The 18,273-nt window shown below is 40.1% G+C and overlaps 2 protein-coding genes across 2 annotated transcripts in view; both read left to right on the top strand.

Moving 5' to 3' along the window:
- The window catches only part of mmp15a (matrix metallopeptidase 15a), a 17,202-nt gene extending 16,534 nt beyond the window's left edge, over window positions 1–668 (top strand). Inside the window, exon 10 of the mRNA XM_058645837.1 lies at window positions 1–668. This exon is cut by the window's left edge and continues 2,430 nt beyond it. The gene's annotated coding sequence lies outside the window, so the exon portion shown is untranslated.
- A 2,102-nt stretch (window positions 669–2,770) lies between these two features.
- LOC131470021 (cyclic nucleotide-gated cation channel beta-1-like) overlaps window positions 2,771–18,273 on the top strand; it is a 29,568-nt gene continuing 14,065 nt past the window's right edge. The window contains 22 exon segments of the mRNA XM_058645510.1: window positions 2,771–2,844; window positions 3,973–4,060; window positions 4,170–4,191; window positions 4,302–4,347; window positions 4,460–4,562; window positions 5,955–5,974; window positions 6,068–6,167; window positions 7,272–7,296; window positions 7,375–7,462; window positions 7,623–7,735; window positions 8,082–8,145; window positions 8,757–8,832; window positions 8,923–8,947; window positions 11,005–11,350; window positions 11,659–11,808; window positions 14,067–14,134; window positions 14,351–14,574; window positions 14,666–14,696; window positions 15,257–15,676; window positions 15,678–15,995; window positions 16,922–17,117; window positions 17,491–17,505. Coding sequence (XP_058501493.1) covers window positions 3,974–4,060; window positions 4,170–4,191; window positions 4,302–4,347; window positions 4,460–4,562; window positions 5,955–5,974; window positions 6,068–6,167; window positions 7,272–7,296; window positions 7,375–7,462; window positions 7,623–7,735; window positions 8,082–8,145; window positions 8,757–8,832; window positions 8,923–8,947; window positions 11,005–11,350; window positions 11,659–11,808; window positions 14,067–14,134; window positions 14,351–14,574; window positions 14,666–14,696; window positions 15,257–15,676; window positions 15,678–15,995; window positions 16,922–17,117; window positions 17,491–17,505 — 2,537 coding nt within the window. The 5' untranslated portion in view covers window positions 2,771–2,844; window position 3,973.

Here is an 18,273-nt window from a genome sequence, read left to right on the forward strand (position 1 = left end):
GCAATTTAATCATGTATACAAGCAGAAGTGAAAAAGTATTTGTGGTCCATAGTCTGTCCATCTCAACCTGTGAAGAGTGAAAACACATCAGCAGTGTTGTCTCTTATTTTTGTCTGATTCTTTATTTTCACACTAAAGCTAAAAGGAGTCAAAGCCGGATAAGTGTACGAGGGAGAAGCCTACAGATGAGAGAAGAATGGGTCAGGGTCTGGTTTCCATTAAACCCACATGTTGCTGATTTAGTAGTGTCAGGCGCATGAGGGGAGGAGGAGGAGGGAGCCGAGTTGGGAAAAATGCACACAAAAAAGGAGGAGGAGGGTTTATAAAAATGGTAGTGCAGAGTTTTGGAGTTTTTGGAGAAAATAAGAAAGAAGGAGATGAGGTGGTAAAGGAAGGGACTGGGGGAGGCATAGATGAAGGAAGGGAGAGAGAAAGGGAGGGGAGGGCTCTGCCTGCATTTCCTTTCTGAGGGAAGAGGGGAGGTTGGAATGATTTTGGGGAGGGGCAGCGCTGGCGTTGCACCTACTGACCTAGATTGGGCCACAGAGTCCACTCCTCCTTTTCAAGCCTTCTTGTTTTTGCTTCTCTGCTTGAATCCCCCATGACACCGTCCTCCTCCTCCTCCTCCTCCTAACTTTATCTATTTCCTCTCTCCCCCCCCACCCTCCCCCCCCCCCCCCCCCCCCCATCTTGTTCTTCAGCCTGTCGCTGATTTCCTCCCAGATGTATTCGTGGTCTTCTCCACATTTAAGAGATCATTCATGTCATGTGACCCCTGTCTTTCACTGTCTTTCTTGTCTCTTTGTGAAGCCACTACTTTCACGCTACAGTCATGTATCTGTTTATATTTGTGCTTGTATTATGTGTCATTTTGTCTTTTTCTGTGAATATTTTTAAGGGGTGGGGGTGGGGCAGCATTTTTCATACAAATAAGCCTTGTTTTGTTTTGTTTTTTGTTTTTTTTACTCCAGTTATATTTTTTGTGTTATGTACATTTTGTTTCTGTAAGAACAGCAGTAGATTTAATACTATATGACGTTGATGCATGCGGGGCATGTTCTGTTAGGCCTGTGCACTCTGTGTATGGAGTACGTTAGAGATTTTCACAATAAAACTCACAGGTAAATGCACTTTGCTGCAGTTTATGGCTTCGTGTTCTTGTTTATGGCCTTCATTTATTTTACTAAGTGCAGCATATAAAACCTTCAACCTGCTGCGCAAATGTCAAGTTCAAGGAGTCGTTTGTGCATTTGGCCACAAGAGGGAATTGTTGTCTCTAAAATGTTGGCCTCAAAGAATTTACACACAGATGCAAAACTCAATTTATAAAAGTAAAATCTACAGATATACATATTTAACTGTTTGAATAAATAAAAGTTGCAAGGAGACACAGTTTATTGGTCCGTTACAGGGTCTGAAAGGAAGAAGGAGGAGGAGGAAGAGAAATGGTTTCAGAGCTACTTCCTGAGCAGGGAGTGGTTAATTTCTTGGGAATTACCGTATCGTTAAAATAGTAGCTGCTGGTATGGAAGTAAAACAAGCATCAGTCATGGTAAATTACACATGCAGAGAGAGACCTAGACATGGGTCAGACATGGTGGTCTGATGTGATCTATTCACATCAGACCACTATCAGTGAACCATGTCGTTGTGCCTGAGAAACGGTGAGAAATGCTTAATGGTGCTGATGAGGCAGGAGGCTGAGGGCAGATCCCATTATCAGATCAGCTGAGGGGATAATCTGGGAGAACATGTCCATGACACAGAGAGTTGGCTGGAATATGTAGAACCACAGTGGCCTTAATCCTGACTGAACAACTGGAATCTGTGCAAAGTTTGGGCAAAGATTTCAGGGAGAAAGGAAGAGAGTGAAGCTAAAAGTATGGGAACTGGACCAGTGTGGAGACTGTGAGGGTGAATCATAGTGGTTATTATGCCTTTTTTTATTATTATTTAAATGCTGTGATATTCAGTGTGTGCTTATATAAATGGATGAAAAACATTACAGTAGAGAAAAACTTTTGAAAAAGTGAAGAAGAACAAAAAGCATTGAGACCTGAAGAAAGTGGATGATCTGTGACTGAAAGTAATCCTGATCAGCTCTGACATAATGACGTGCAGGAAGGTGCAATCACTCACTCACTCACTCACTCAAATTCATGTTAACCAGGGCAAGGCAGATGCTCCATGCACAATTATTTACAGTCGTTTTGTGGATGTTTATGGCACAAAATACTTTAATTTCAGAATAATAGTCTGAGGGATTATAAAAGGGCATCATGCCACTGTTATGTTGGGTCATATATTCATTTCCAATGCTGTTTATGAAATAATTTTATAATTTCCTGTATTGATTAGATAGATTTTGTATTTCTGAATTGATATAGTTTCCATATTAAAAGGTTTTTTAAAGTTGAAGTTGGTAATGTAGCCGACACTGTGTAACTATTGAGGATGGGATTGAAGATCGTGGGGATTATATTGTAGATGATGGAGACTTCACTGTGCATATGAGACAAAAAAAAAACAAGAAGAAATGGAAAACAAATTTAACACATTAAATACAAAAGTAATTTAGATGCAAACATGTGAAGTTACTGATTATATTGAATGAAAGAAGAGGTCTACATGCAGAGGCCGCCAGAAAACAGCAGCAATCCCCGATAAAGAGACATTTCTCTGCAGTTAATCTGCAATGGCTCACAGTCCTGGATTGTGTCCTGACCTTCAGGTGGTGCTACTTAATCCCGTTAGCCACATGCAGGCAGGGTGCAAATCCCAGCACTTGCAACTTGCTCTGGATCTCCACACCACTGGTATGCAGAGCCACCTGTAGAAGCACAGGTAAGGACAAGAAACACAACATACAAACTATACACTTCTCATATGCAGGGAGTGTGTGGTGTTTGGAAGCAATTGTGGTATAATAACTATATTTTTGTAGGTTTTTTCTGCTCTAGATGGTGTGTAGTGTCTGATTCAAAGAAAACTTCCTTCCAGCAGAAACAAATTTCTCCTTGTGATTTTAAGATCTTATTATGTGTGAAAATGACGCAGACAGTGACGTGTGTCAGCGAGGACAGAGCTGCAGTGATGGATCTTTGAGATTAGACCCCTGTGATCTCTGCTGACTGCATGGGGCAGTGTGTGTGTGTGTGTGTGTGTCAGGAGTTCAGTCAGAGTGTGATCACGTCAACAGATCGAACTACTTTCTGAAGAAGCTTTATTTCGGATTTTCCATCAAAAGATTATCAATAGATAGATCGATTGATATCTCAGGTAACTTTCCCCACTGATGAAATAATCATTTCAGAATAATCTACAAACGGTGCAAACGCAACACCTTTGAGTTTGAGTCTTTGATTTTGGTGTTTAAATGTTGTCTGCTGTCCTGACTGAACCTGTGCGTCCTCTGCTTAGGACGTGCTGCAGGTTCAGAGGCTCTTTATCTTGTCACTGAAGTGGATTAAAGTGGAAGTTCTAACTTCTAACAGCAGATACTTTAATTTGCACATTTGAGATTAAGTTCCTGTTGGTTCAGCGTGCTGCTGCCGAGCCAGAATCTCTTCTTCTGTGATATTTGTGGTGGATGTCTGTCTGTGTTTCTGTCCACTGTGGAACCATGTGTCTGGATTGAGGTTGAAACTCTGCTCCTCTTTTTGTCTTTTACAATTTTCGCTTTTGACTCCTGTGCAGGTTTACGTGACACGTTTCTAATTTCCCTTAATGAAAACGTCCATGTTATTCATGACAAACTAAACCCAACCAGACAAGTGATTTTAAAGTGATTATACACTTATACAAACATAATATATGAGTACACACTCTGTTTGTCTGCCTGTATGAATAACTGACTGAAGATGAAGAAGCTTCTTTAATGAGGAGGAAAGAACGAAGAGCAATTATCATCAGCAGTATCAAAAGTGTCTGACGTGTGTGTGTGTGTGTGTGTGTGTGTGTGTGTGTAAACAGGATGTTTAACTGGGTGGTGAAAGTGGTCCCTCAACCACCTGAAGCTCCTGAGACAGATGCTGCTGCCAAGACTCCCTCTGCTGCTGCAGTATGTAGAACACACACACATACACACATACACATTATCATCATCATCATCATCATTGTAATACTTCTCACTCTTTTCTCTCCCTCTCTCTGTCTGTCTGAACTCACAGATTCCATCAAAAACCAAACAGGGTGAGGACCTTTGTTTTACTGTATTGTTTGTTCTGCACACACACACACACACATGCTTGTGTCTGCAGTACAGTATCCTTAAAGTATGTGTGTTTTTACTTGTCCTACAGTTCAGAGTCCTCCACAGAAAAACACTGGGGAGGTTTCAGAGGACAGGTAACAGCTTCTTTGAAAGTATTCTGGTCTGTGTGCGTGTGTCTGTATATATGTGTGTGTCTGTATGTGTGTGTGTGTGTCTGACCATCTTCTCTCGACCTCACCTCTGCAGTCAGGTCCAGTCTGGAGTGTTAGGCTGGCTGTCTAATGGTTTCGTCAGCGCTCTGCCGCAGCCCACCGGCTCCCCTCGACTCAGCAGAGCATCTGAAGACAGAGTGAGTGAGTCCAACAAGTCTGAGTGGACACGGTTGTCCTCTAGTGACATGGTCAAGTCCTTTTAAAGCAACTGTAAATTCAACGGATTTGAGACACTTTGGTTTTCGGATAGATAGATATGGATAGATAATGACAATGACTGTATCTCAGCTATTCCTACACCCTGATAAACACACAAGACTCAAGTATTTATATAAGATATAAGAAGTTTCTCCACTTTTATTATTATTGTTATTGTTATTATTATTATTATTGTTGTTGTTATTAATAATATAATAATAATAATAATAATAATAATAATATTTTTTTTAAATAATAATTTATGGTATGTTATGGCCTGATTACAAAAGTGAAATCCACAAAATGATTAACTGCAGTACCAACACGGCCCACGGAGGGGGTGTTGCCCACACATTGGGAATAACTGTGTATTCTAACAAACAAACAGCAGGAGTCCTTATGCTGTAATATGACATAATATTTACAGTATTCTAGTTTTTGCACATGGTGAAGGATGAGAGTTTCTGTGAGAGGTCACGTGAACATCAGAGGTGGAAAAACATGCTTTAAACCTTACCTGCGAACACGTGGATCCTGCACATCTGTCTCTGTTACACATCTGTCACTCACATGCTGCTGGAACAAAGTGTTTCACCTCAGGGTTAGGTGTGTTTAACCCCAGCGGCTGTTTGTACATAGATGATATAATATTTAAACATATTCAAACAGACACAGTTACTTACACGCATACAAATATTCAGGCTAAGGTCGTGAGTACACATTAAATAAGCTTAAAGATCATCTGCTCACACAACCACATGAAACTTCCCTGCAGCAAAACTGATGTACCAAGACAATGTTTGGTTACAGAATTAAAACCAATGTATTAACTCTGAGTATTGGTAAGTGTGTTCAGTAGCTTAGGCACACTGGGGAATAAGGATCCAAATTCATTTCTATAGCACATCTAAAAAAGTGCTAAAACACATTAATATGTAAAACAGAAACAATATAAAACAATGTTAACCTTAAAAAAGCAATATAAAAACAATACAAACGTAAAAAAAAAAACCAATGAAACACACAAAACAAGAGGAAGAAAAATATAAAAACAACAACTCTTACACACGGTCAGGGAATGCCAAAGTGAAGAAGTGGGTTTTTAGTTGTTAGACAGTGTGGCAGCTCCTTCCACAATTTGGGAACTACAACAGTTTTTTAACCTTGATCTAGATAAGAAGTCATTTTTCTGAAGAACACAATGACCATCTAGTTTTAGGCCAAGCCATAATATAAATAAAGTATATAATTAGTCATTTTTGATCATGCAGCTGATAAATTCATTTTAACGTTTTGTCCTCATTTATCTTTTTTCCATGTGCATCTGTCAGTGTGAAGAGGATGGAGAAAGGTATAGTATTTTCAGAAGAGTGGAGAATATTTAAAGAATAAAAGGTTGTTGTTGTTGTTTTTTTAAATACTTTGTTTTTTTTCCATTTCTCAGGTCTGGAGTGATCCACTGGGTCACTCAGGGTCTGACCAAGGTTCTGCCTCAGCCTGATGACAAGTACAGAGAGACGGACACCAACGAGGAGCACACTGAGGTCAGACACTTATCAGCCATCATCAGGTTAACTGTGATGAACTGTCAGGTTTTCACGTACTGACAGCCATCATCAATGAAGTTGTCTGAAATAAAAATAATACATGATGTCAGTTCTCACACAAAGACCCCTGGAAGAAGAAAGACCACTTTAGCATTTTGGGGCGGAGTTTTGGGGATGGGCTGACAGAAAGAGGGTGGGATGTATTGGTTGCACTGTTTTACACACATTGGTTTTATTGTTTTTTTTTAGGGAAAAATTAACATTTCCTGCTCTGTTTTTTATAAATAATCCTGTTCAAACGTCACAAAGACATCTATGTCCACACGAAAACACAAAAACCCGCTGTTAAGTGTTGTCAAATGCAACAGGTGGCGATATACTGTGACTGTAACTAAGGCCTGTACATACTCCGCAAAAACTGAACTGTGTTCTTTTTCTCGTGGTGGCAAGAACAAGAACAAAGTTAGTTCTGGTCAAGACATTTCATACTTTCACGAGAAACTCAAGTGCAGAACTCCTGTCCTCGTAGGGAATGACAAGATTGCTGCGTTTACCACGGCCACTTCACATTTCTGGCCAATTACACAATAGTTGTCGTACACCACACAGATGATGTGTCCAGAACAAGCTGCAAAAACTCCAAATCCATGGCTGCAATAAAAAATAATGACGTCATTCTTTTCTCACAGTTCTGGGAGAGGGAAAACACATTTCTCTGTTCTTGCAGAGTTGGTACAGTGTGTATGTGGACAACTGCTTTGTCCAGAGCAGAAATCATTCATTTTTAAGTGTAGTTTGGTATTGCTGGCTTTTCCACATCTCCTGACCCTGGCTTTAATATTGTCCCACGGGTTTATAATCTAATCCTGTTTTTTCAGGTTAATCTCATGAAGGCATCTACTCTACGGGGGTTAAGTCAGTTTGCATGCCTCCGTTAACTTCACTTGGATTTTCATTCATGTTACCTGACAGCGATCCATAATAGTTCCATCACGTTTACAAATGTTCTCCTCAACATCTCACCTTCATCATTCCCATTTTAAACTAATTTATCATGAATAATAATAAAGTAAACACACTCTGTTCTCTGTTTCTCCTCAGGTCTATGATTTAGCAACGATGCCAGGTCTGTTTCTTCTTCAAATTTCCTAGTTTTTCTGAGAACTGGTCATTCTTACCCTAACTGAGCTGTGTGATTGTCCAGATCATGACCCCCTCCCTCACATCCCAGTGGTGGAGATATTGTCAGATGATGAGGAAGAACCGAGTCAGTCCTCTCAGTTCCCGCCCAAGTGAGTATTAATCACCCGTTTATATACAGATATTAAAGCTGGAGCAATCATATGACCAAAGTCTCCAAAGTCGCAGTAGCATCATGACTGGATGCCCTCAGTGTTGCTGTTGGTCTTTGCAGGTATTTAAAATAATGTGTTTTCTCTTTCTCTGCTGCAGCGTGGTGAAATGGGTGAAAGACATTGTCCCTCAGCCAGTTTTACGATCCAGCGGTGCAATCACAGAACCGTCGATCAAGTCGTCCCACTCCTCTCGCTCCTCTCTGGACAAAAGTAAACACCCTTTTTTTGTAATCTGATTACTATGATTCATCATCTTTATCTTATTGAGGATCCTTGGTCTACTACAGAGAAGATGATTATGAGGATCTTTTTTTATTTAAACATTAAACATATACGGTACATAAAATACAAAGAACAAAAAGTGTAAACCAGTATCGACAAAAAGACCAAACAATAACTTAAACCAATTTCTCGATATTCAAACTGAGTTGAAACTCCTTTAATATGTATTTTATTAGATTATCAATATCACTAAATATACATAATAAAATAAGATGTTTTTGGACTTTGTTGGTTTGATGTATGTTGTGTTCTTCTCTCTCTCTCTTCTCTGCAGTTCTGTCTCCTCCGCCTGAATCTCTGAGTGGAATCTCACTTGACACCGACAGCAAAGTCTCTGGGTACGTTTTCGTCCCTCTCTATTGTTCTTAACATGAGGAAATCCTTTTCTAATTTCACAGGATACATCTGTTTACCTCCACAGAGGAGGTTATGACTTCAGCCACGTTTGTCTGTGAGCAGCATCTTTTTTAAAAAGTAAAGGACGTATTATTTATAACTATAAAGTTGGTGAAAATTAAAAAAAAATCTTTTTCAGCAGATTTCCTATAGGTTGTGCTGGAAAAAAGGATATAAGACGCTCTATATTGCACTTTCTTATAGCCTCTGTATATACGTTTTAACATAGTAATGGGGGGATAGCAGCCTAAATGGTTTTTAGGTTAAAATTTTTATTTAGTTTTTAACGTAACTGAGGGTCACATGGTGGCGTAGTGGTTAGCGCTGTTGCCTTGCAGCAAAAATACCTGTGTTCACGACCTGAGGGTTTTCCTCCAGGTTTTCTGGTTTCATCCCACAGAGAATGTGAATGAGCGGTGGTTCGTCTCAGCGATGGACTGGCGACCTTTCACCCTGTGTCAGCTGCGATTGGCTGTAAACAATGGCTGGGTGCTAGTTAGTGTTAACTAGAGTGTGTGTGGTTAGAGTGACTGACGAGTTTGTCTGTCCATAGTGTGGTCAGCTGGTTCGTGTCAGGACTGGGCCTGAAGTTGCCTCAGCCTGTGAGTCAACCCAAAGATGATATCGAGGTAAGTTTTTGGAGAAATTCCCTCATCTCTTCTTCTATGCTACTATTAACTTAACTAACACAACTGTTTCTTTTCCTTTCTGCCTCCCAGGGTGCAGTGGAGGTTCTACAGAAAGGTGAGTTCTTTATCTTAATTCACTTTTAGAAAACATTTTCCCAGCAAAGAATACACAATTATAGCAGATAAATTCCTTAATTCACTGGTGAATTACACCACATTCTGACCAGTTTTCCACGTAAACTTACCAGATGTGTTCTCTGCTCAAGCAGTGTGAGGTTTTTTTCCTCTCATATAGTTTTTGAAGAGGTGTTTTGGTCTGGGGTGGTCGGAGCCTAACTCAGTCCCTCTTCTCCTTCTGTTTCAGGGGGGAAGGCGCTGCGAGCCCCTTAAACAGCAGGAGGAGAAGACTGGGGGATGCTCCGATTCCACCACACACACTGTAGACATAACGATGTGAACGATGTGCAGCTCACTATAAAACAAATCTAGGCAGCTGTTAAAGAATATAACACTATATTCAACTCACCTTATTGTACTCAGGTACAGTCTGAATGACTAGGAATGTAAAAAAAAGAAAGAATATGTACTGTATATTCTGTAGGTCATTTGTCTCCCGTCTGTGATTTTTGAATTTGCACATTTTCTTACATTAATAAAATATTTATTTTAAATGACTGCACTTATAGAATTTAAAAAAAAGGTTGCATCTTTCTGCCACTCTTTAAAGGTCCAGTGTGTAAGAATTAGTGGCATCTAATGGTGAGACTGCAGATTGCAGCAAATGGGGGAAACCCTCCACTCACCACTCCCTTTCCCATGCGTGTCAGGGAACTACGGTGGCCTTTGCATACCAAAAAAAAAAAACTTTGTTTGCATGAGAAGCTTAACGGCAGCTTCTTTTTTATTATTTTAAAACCATTTTACAATTATCCAAACATACCTATTTGTATAACTCTTCCTTAATGTTACACACTGGATCTTTAACCTATGGAAATATAAGAAAAAAACACATCTGCTGTACTGTAAACAGTTTATCATACATTTAGACATAAATTGCATTATATGGTTGTTTCCTGTCAGAAATAATGGAGATAATTATTAAATGGCAGCTATATAAATATTGTGTTACAATGGTTAATGGTATATTTTTATTTGATATTCACCAATGAAGAAAGTGTGTTTTTTTAATCTTTTAGTCTAATTTCTTCCGATCTATATTTTATTAAGAGTTTTGGGATTACTACATGCCAGATAAGGCCTACTGTGAACTGCAGGAATAATAATAAAGATTCAGTGTGAAATGATTCATTCATGTGGTGGATTTTCATGATAGTGAGGATACAGTGTGGGCCAGTTATCACATGGTAAAAGATTTTGGCTCCTTGCTGCAGCCGTTAAATTCTCAAGTGAATAAAAAGGTCACTCAAGGGACAAAAAGTGTATATATACTGTCAAATGGCTGAACAACAGTGGGTTTTTTTTCCACTGCTGAATCTGTTTTGTGGCCACATCCTCTTGTTTTCAGTCAAACTGTTTGCACCTCTTGCTTGACTGGTACAAAACTGTCTTTCTTGACATAAAACTAATCACTTCCTGTGTGCAGTGTGGGAATATCGTTGGGTGACAAGTGATCACTTTTCTGAGTCACATGGAGCTGATAATTATCATTGTGTGAACTCATATGACAATAGTTTGTTCATAAAACTTACAACTGGCTTTAAAATGCCGAATATATACAGTATATGTACATTAGAATTAGTCATGTTTGCACACACCATTTAGTGACAGTGAATGTGACCTATCTATCCTTATTACACAAGAGCACAAGAGCAGTGGGCAGCCCAGGGAGAAATGGGGGATTGGATGCATTGCAACCTTCTGTTTACGAGCCCAATTCCTTTCCTCTTAGCTACAGGCCGCCCATATAAATGTGTATATATGTAAATAAGGAACTAACATCTGACATCCTGCCTTACAAACACCCTCATGCAGAGAAGGAAGAGAAAGCTTGAGGTGTGAGGCTTATGTAACAATCATAGCACAATCATATCTATTATGAGTATCTCACTCTTGCCTGAGAATGTATATAGGTATGGTAGCTTTCCATCCACACACCCCTCCCTAACAACATGTCCGCTGTCAACCTCACTTTACTTCTTGACCTTCTCACAGCCTCATTCAAAAACAAGCCTGACATAATGCTGGAGGACGTGGAGTCAGACCACGAGGGTCAGCAGGAACCCGATTACAAACCTCCTGTGCCGACCACAGCAGTGACTCCAGCATCACCAGAGACACACCATCAGCAGGGGGCGACACACCAGATGCAGTCCTCTTCGTTGGCATCCATGGTGGTGTCCCACGAGTGTGGTGACTCCAGTCCGGTACCAGAACAACCAGAGAGTGCAACCAGAATAACTCAGGAAGATGCTGAGACTCAGACGGGCCGGTGGACGCCGTTCATGGAGAGCATCAAGAGGGAGGCCGAAGATGTAGCTCTGGCTACCATGGAAGAACGGTAAGAGAGGTGGACAACAAGAATTAAATCATTAAATAACAGGTTATTTTATTAACACATTGCAGTAACAATGTGCTAATTGTAATATTATGATAAAATCGTATTTCTATAGTTGTCACCACATAATAGCTTGGTAATAACAGTGTGTGTGGGACATTAGGATGAATTTCAACTTAATACTTAACACGGTATCACCATCATTTTACTTCCCTATTGAAAAATGATTACCCTTTAGTAACTTGTTTTGCAAACAGTGACTTCACAGCAGCATGTACAGTATCATATCAGTGTGTCCTGTGTGTCTTTAGTCTGCTGGTGGAGCGCATGGAAATGGCACGAGTAGCTGAAGAAGTGGCCAGACAGACAGCGGAAATGACCATCAGACAGTTGGCCTGTGAAGGACAGTCTATCAAACTCTCACTGGGCAGTGAAGAGCTGCTGGAGGAACCTGAAACCGAGTAAGAACCAGAACCTAACGTCCTCTATCATCCTCTGTAGAGTTAGTTAGTTTCTACCCTTTGATCTGGAAATAGTTGAAGAAGCCGGAACACAGAAGAAGACAACAATGCAGTGAGGAAAAACATGGTGAAATCCAGGCTGGCACATTTTTGGACTGACCATGTTTATGGTTTAATTAAGTCTTAAAGAGTGTTCGAGTTCTCTAACGGGCGCTCAGGGACCGTCTACAAAGTGCAACACTGAGACAAGAAAATACCAAATAACTTAATTTATATGCAGTGTCAATATCAGTGGTCAATTTATGATTACCCTACAGGGAAAATATGCTTTTGTATAAATTGGATTAATTTTAATCAGCTATTATATTCAATAACCTTGTCATGCCCATGTAATCCCTTTGGTCAAACTAAAACATTTAGTCCCCCACCCAACCCACATGTCCCCTTTACTTGGAGCCCCCAAAGTTCATTTGAACGTCCCTGTTCCTGAGACCGCGTTTTGCCTCGTGGCTTAAGTTTAGAAACAGGAAAATGTCATGGTTTGTTTCTATAAAGAATTTCTCCATGTCACGTGGCCTCACTGCGTCCCGTGGTTTGGTTTAAACCCCGTGGGTTCGACTTCTCCATAAGTGTTGTTCTCTCTGTCTCTCTGCCGCCGCACACGCTGATTCAGCATCACAGCCTTTAGCATCACACCGCCTCTCCATAGCAACCGTGGCTTCCCATGGCAACACCCGCTCCCTCCCCCTTGCCTCTCTAAACGGTTCCCCCGGCAACGAGCTCGGAGACGCAGGGAAAACGATGGACGGAGACTAAACGCGCTGTGTTTGCTTCTAGTTTTCTTTTTATAAAAAACAAAATGTCTAAACTCTCCTGACTTCGTTCAGACGACCCCACGGTCGCGTCGCGTCGCGTCACGTGATGCCCGTGCACATCAGTGGGGACTCTTGATGATTAACGCAGGCAAGTGTTGACAGAGAGAGTGAGTATGTGTGGTTTTATGAGGCCATGTTTAGATAAGTGGCTTATATATATATGGTTAATAATATTTGTTAGAGTTGACTCTTGCTGTTGTAAACGGGTTAGTTATAGTGTAGTATAAGCTTGAGGAGGTTCAACCTGTCAGTGTGTTAACAACAACAATGACAACCGAGAGAGAGAGAACGAGAGAGAGAGAGAGAACACAAACAGAAAACTGGGTTAGTTCAAAGGCTACTTTTCCATATAAAGTTAAATGTCTGTGACTGAATGTAATCTTCTACTTTCACTGTTTAAATCATACTAGGGCATGTCAAGTATAATCATTCTAAGTTCAATTTTATTTATATTGAAATTATTGCCAGGACTTCATAGACATGTACATTTCACAATCAACTATGGCATCATCATCAATTCACAGGTTTTCAACTCTCATAATTTACATTATACTACTGTATTGTTGCATTTTATTGTGAAATGACAGTAGATAGATGGATGGATGGATGGATGGATGTTGATCTCAGACTGGGAACTTATTCTGATACAGCAACTTTAGACATCAGACATAGAACATAATAATATACTGTGCATTAAGAAGTAGACAAGAATAGAATAGAATATAACATATATACAAAATTACAACTATATATAAACATATGACGGCATAAACTCTGAAATAAAAACTGACCAGGAATTCAAAAGGGTTAAAATGCAGAAACTTGTGACTTCTATGTTTCAGACATTGATGAATTATTATATAATAGTGTGATGGTTCGAGGCAGGAAAGTTTTCTTTTTAGCGTTCTCTCCGAGGAAATCCTCTGAAGGGATACTTTTGTAAAGTATGATTGAAACTGTGGAATACTGTATCCTAGAGGAAAATAAGTATTGTGACATTACAGTTGAATAAAGTATTTAGGAAGGAAAATACTGACAACACGGTATTCATAAACATCATAGCATTGTAGACAAGAGGCCAATAATCTTTTGTAAATGAACAGTCAAATATTTAACATTAAATTAAATATTGCATTTAAATAAATACTTATGTAAATATGCCAAAATTACCTTTAAAGGCTTCCTTTATTGTCGTGTTGTTATCCGGAAAAGCAATATAAGAATAAAGAAAATGACTTCACTTAAGTTGCAACTAGTAACTTTGGTAAAATGTTCTCTTCTCTCCTCTCCTCTCCTCTCCTCTCCTCTCCTCTCCTCTCCTCTCCTCTCCTCTCCTCTCCTCTCCTCTCCTCTCCTCTCCTCTCCTCTCCTCTCCTCCTGCAGACTAGAAGAGAGTCTTACAGAGGAGGAACAGAAGGAGGAGACAGAGGAACTAACCGTCACATTTCCAGGTAGAGTCATAAAACATAAGCTCCACTGCTCACTGATGTTTCTTCTATTTGTTTTCAATCTCCACTCAAAGATTGTTGTAGCTAGTGTGCAAATCTAGTATCGTGTGTCATAGTTTGAGTTTTTAAAACCATTACATCTTATCCACCATTTCTACACCTGCATTGTCAACGTCAAACTGTGGAGTAAATGTCGTGATATCTGCATTAAAAATCTAGAATCAAAGGCGGAAGCTACACCGCAGCAGACTTCTCCCTCTCTGCCTCCAAGTCCTGAACCTGAACCGGAAGAAGAACCAGAACCAGAACCTGAACCTGAACCTGAACCTGCTGTTGAAGAAGAGACTGGGGACAACCATTGTGAGCCTGAAGCTGTGACCCAGCAGCCACAGAGAGCAGAGGGAGACAGTCCTGACACCAACACTGACCAAGCAGCTCAAAAAGTAATAAAATACAGAAAACAATTATAATTTCATTTTTTACCAATTTGTATCTCAACTCTTAACGGCTATTCATTCATGTGTTTTTTTAAAGCAGGAGGAAGCTACTGGGGATGACTGTGGTGGTGTGTATTATTCTATTTTATTGTTTCTAATCACAGATTAAGGCTTCAATTATTAATTAGAACTTCAATTTACAATTATTTTTATAATTGATTAACTTGACAGTTATTTTCTTGATTAAGTGATTGGTGGTTTGTTCCCTAAACTGTCAGAAAATGTTGAAAAATGTTGATCAGTGTTCGCCCAAATCTGGAAATGAGGATGTTCTCAAATGTCCTGTTGTGTCCAAAAACCAAATAATTCAGTTTTTATGATTTATTTGTTATACGGCGCAGAGTAAACAGAAAATATTCACATTTAAGAAGCTGAAAAATCAATGAACTTCAACCCAAATTATCAAAGTTGGCGATTAATATAGTATTTAATTGATAAATTGATGAGTTAAGAATGACTGTGGTGGTCAGACGTGTTGTGCTATTGCCGTTTGGTTGTGTTTAGGTGAAGTCACGTGCTGATGAAAACTGTCACATGACTGTCAGCGATGACCCGCTCTGCTGTCGTGCGTGTATGCCGCTGCCTGACCGTGTATGTGCCTGTCCCTCCCCTCCTGTCTCCTCTGTAGCTCCAGTCAGCTGTGATGCATTTAAGAGCTGCCTGATGCGCACCCCTCACACCTCAGAGTGCTTCGGCAATATCAACGCCTTCTTCAAAGAGAACGGCATCTCTTCGCTGAAAATACCCTCCATGCCTAAGCTGCCCACCCAGATCTCTGACGTGACCAAGTACTGTCCCACCCTTCCCCCTGAGTTACGCCAAGAGTTCTCCCAGATCAGACTAACGCAGGTCCCCAGGAACATAGCCCGGTCTGTGTCTGGGCTTTTCCCCAGTGGCTCAGAGGGTTGGGTCGACCCCACGCTCTCCAGCCTCTCCCAGAGCTTTTCAAACATCCCTCAGAAGCTCTCCCAGGTTCCAACACGAACGCAGCAGTACCTGAGCAACATTCAGAACCGCCTGAACAGCCTTATGCCTCAAGATGCCTAAGAAACAACAACAACAACAACAACAGCAGCAAAAACAGAAGCAGGACAATAATCAGCAAGATGTAGAACTCAACCGACTCGTCCGACACTCCCCTCTTTCTCCTCCCGTCCATCCTCATCTCAGGTCCCGCTCCCCGTCTCCGTCCTCCCCCAGTGGCAGCACCCTCGAGTTGCCCAATGTGCCGTCCTATCCGCGCCTGCCACCGATTGTCAGCCCCCCGTCCAAGCAGCTCCACTCCCCGTCCCACCAGCTGTCGGGTCTCTCTAACCCGGCGTTCTTCATCGAAGACGATCCAGACATTTCTCCACTGAGACCCACAGGTGAATGTGGACGCAGAGGACAGTCAACTGTCCTCATGTGACTGTTTGTTGATATGTGTTTAAGCTCATGAACTCAGCCTCGATGCAGAAATCTGATCACTGATCAGAATCAGAGCAGTCTGATGTTAAAGCTGTAGTGTGTAACTTTTAAATATAAACACAGCACACAGGAAGAGGTTTGTTTTACATCACGACAGATGGAGGCAGCAGAAACATTAGTGAAGTCAGACGTAAGGTAGAAGTCTGAGTGGAAACCCAGTCATGTAGCACTTTGACAGTAGCCGTATACACACAGACACTCCCTCAGTCAGGTCTGATAGTTTTGCTTGACAGCATCTGTTTTCAAGGACACAGTGTACAAATAATGTTACACTATTTTTCTGATAGTGAAGCCCAAACACGGGCTTTCACAGGCAACAATTAACTGAAAACTGATGTGCTAACAGCTTTAAATCAACAGATAATTGATCCTTTAATGTAAGAAAGAAATTAATTTACAAAAAGAGGCAGCAAAAACTTGTGTTTTTGTCTTTCGTTATATTGTCATGTATCAGATAACACTGTATTCGATCTCACTGGATAAACCAACATTAGTTAGTTTGTTCATCTGAACTTCTAAGTAAAGAAACACCTTTGTTTTTACAGAGGGAATAAACAAACTGTGTCAGTTGAGCGTCTTTGTACAAGCAGCAAACTGCCACTTTTTAATTTAAGGAAAAATAATTTCATGGTGTGAGGCATGAGCCAAATTACCCTGAGTGGAGTAAATTACGTGGTTAAATCTGCTTTTCCTGCTCTGCTGCTGCTCGTTAGTGTAACCTGCTTTGCTGAGTGCAGTGCTGCACACACACTTGTTTTGGGTTTTTTTCTTCTCACTAATAATATGTGTTTCATACCATGATTTGTGCCTGTCAACCACACTGTAGAGAGCTCCAGCATCAGCCTCCGTCCAGCTGTTAACGTAGAGGACGTTGACTCCGACAATGAGAGAAAAGGAGAAGGAGCGGGAGGAGGAGGAGGAAGAGAGGAGGAGCAGAATAGCCTCCCACAGATTCTCACCCCACAGGATCCCAAACTTACAACCCTCACTGTTCCCGTCACTCCGTCTGGAGGTCGTCAGAGGTGAGAAATGAGTATTCCTGATCATTTAGCTGGTATATACATTAAAATGATTCCTAAGATGTCGTCATCAAACCCCCACGCCAAAGAAATAGTTAAACCATGAACATTATGCACAAAAAGACTATAAATAAAAAGGAAATACAAATATAAGGAGCTTGAAGCAATAACATAAACATAACATTTCAACATAAATGCACATATTTTTCTGCAGTGTAAGCAATTTACATTCCTTATCATGTAAGATACAAGTGAAAAATTATGATTCTGACTAATATATGAAATTGAAAATATTCAAACACGTCATCTGAGGGTGAACTAAAATGTCTCTCGTCCTTTTGTCTTTTTGTGTCTCCTCTGTGCTTTACATCTGCAGTAAAGGAGACAAAGAGTAAGAAAACTGCATGGATTGTCTGAGGCGTAGGCTTTTTTATTTTATGTTTTTAATTGTTTGACGTCATACGTGCAGTTAATAACAAATAAGTAATGTACCAGCTTTTCCGTCTGCAAGTGAAGCATTTTAATCCAAAAAAATGTAATCAAATCATCTGAGGCCGATAACATGTTTTATGTGCTCATTAACAAAAACAAAGAAATCTGTAACACTTTACATTACAATGCTGTAACTATGTAGTAAATAATAATTAAGTAATAGCTTGGTAATAACAATGGAAACATTGTTTGAGAAATGTTATAATGTGTTAATTATCATTAAAGGTAATAACATTACCATTCTGTTACCTAGATGGTGTTGCAATATTATCTCCTTATTACCACACTATTAAGTTATTATTAAGTTAGATTATATTATGAAATCATCGCCACACTACATTACATTACCATGTACTGAAATGTAAAGTGTTACAGTGCTGGACTGAAGAGCTTCACTGTTTGTGTGCACGTGTTATGAAACGCCCCCTACTGTTCATCTTGTTGCTTTATAGTCACCACTGTTTGTAAGTCAGTGTCCTGCACAGTCTGTACACTTAATATGATGTTAAACATTAGATATATATAAGATTTACTTTTTTCTCAAAGTCAGTTGAACTGATTTTTTGCAACAAAATGTACAAATATACCAGTGTATATTGATTATGCAGAACACAAGACAGTGTTGTTGTGTGAATCATGTGGGTGTGTTTTTGGGTGTTGTCCTCTG

Source organism: Solea solea, chromosome 12, assembly GCF_958295425.1.
Source record: "Solea solea chromosome 12, fSolSol10.1, whole genome shotgun sequence".
Lineage (NCBI taxonomy): Eukaryota > Metazoa > Chordata > Actinopteri > Pleuronectiformes > Soleidae > Solea > Solea solea.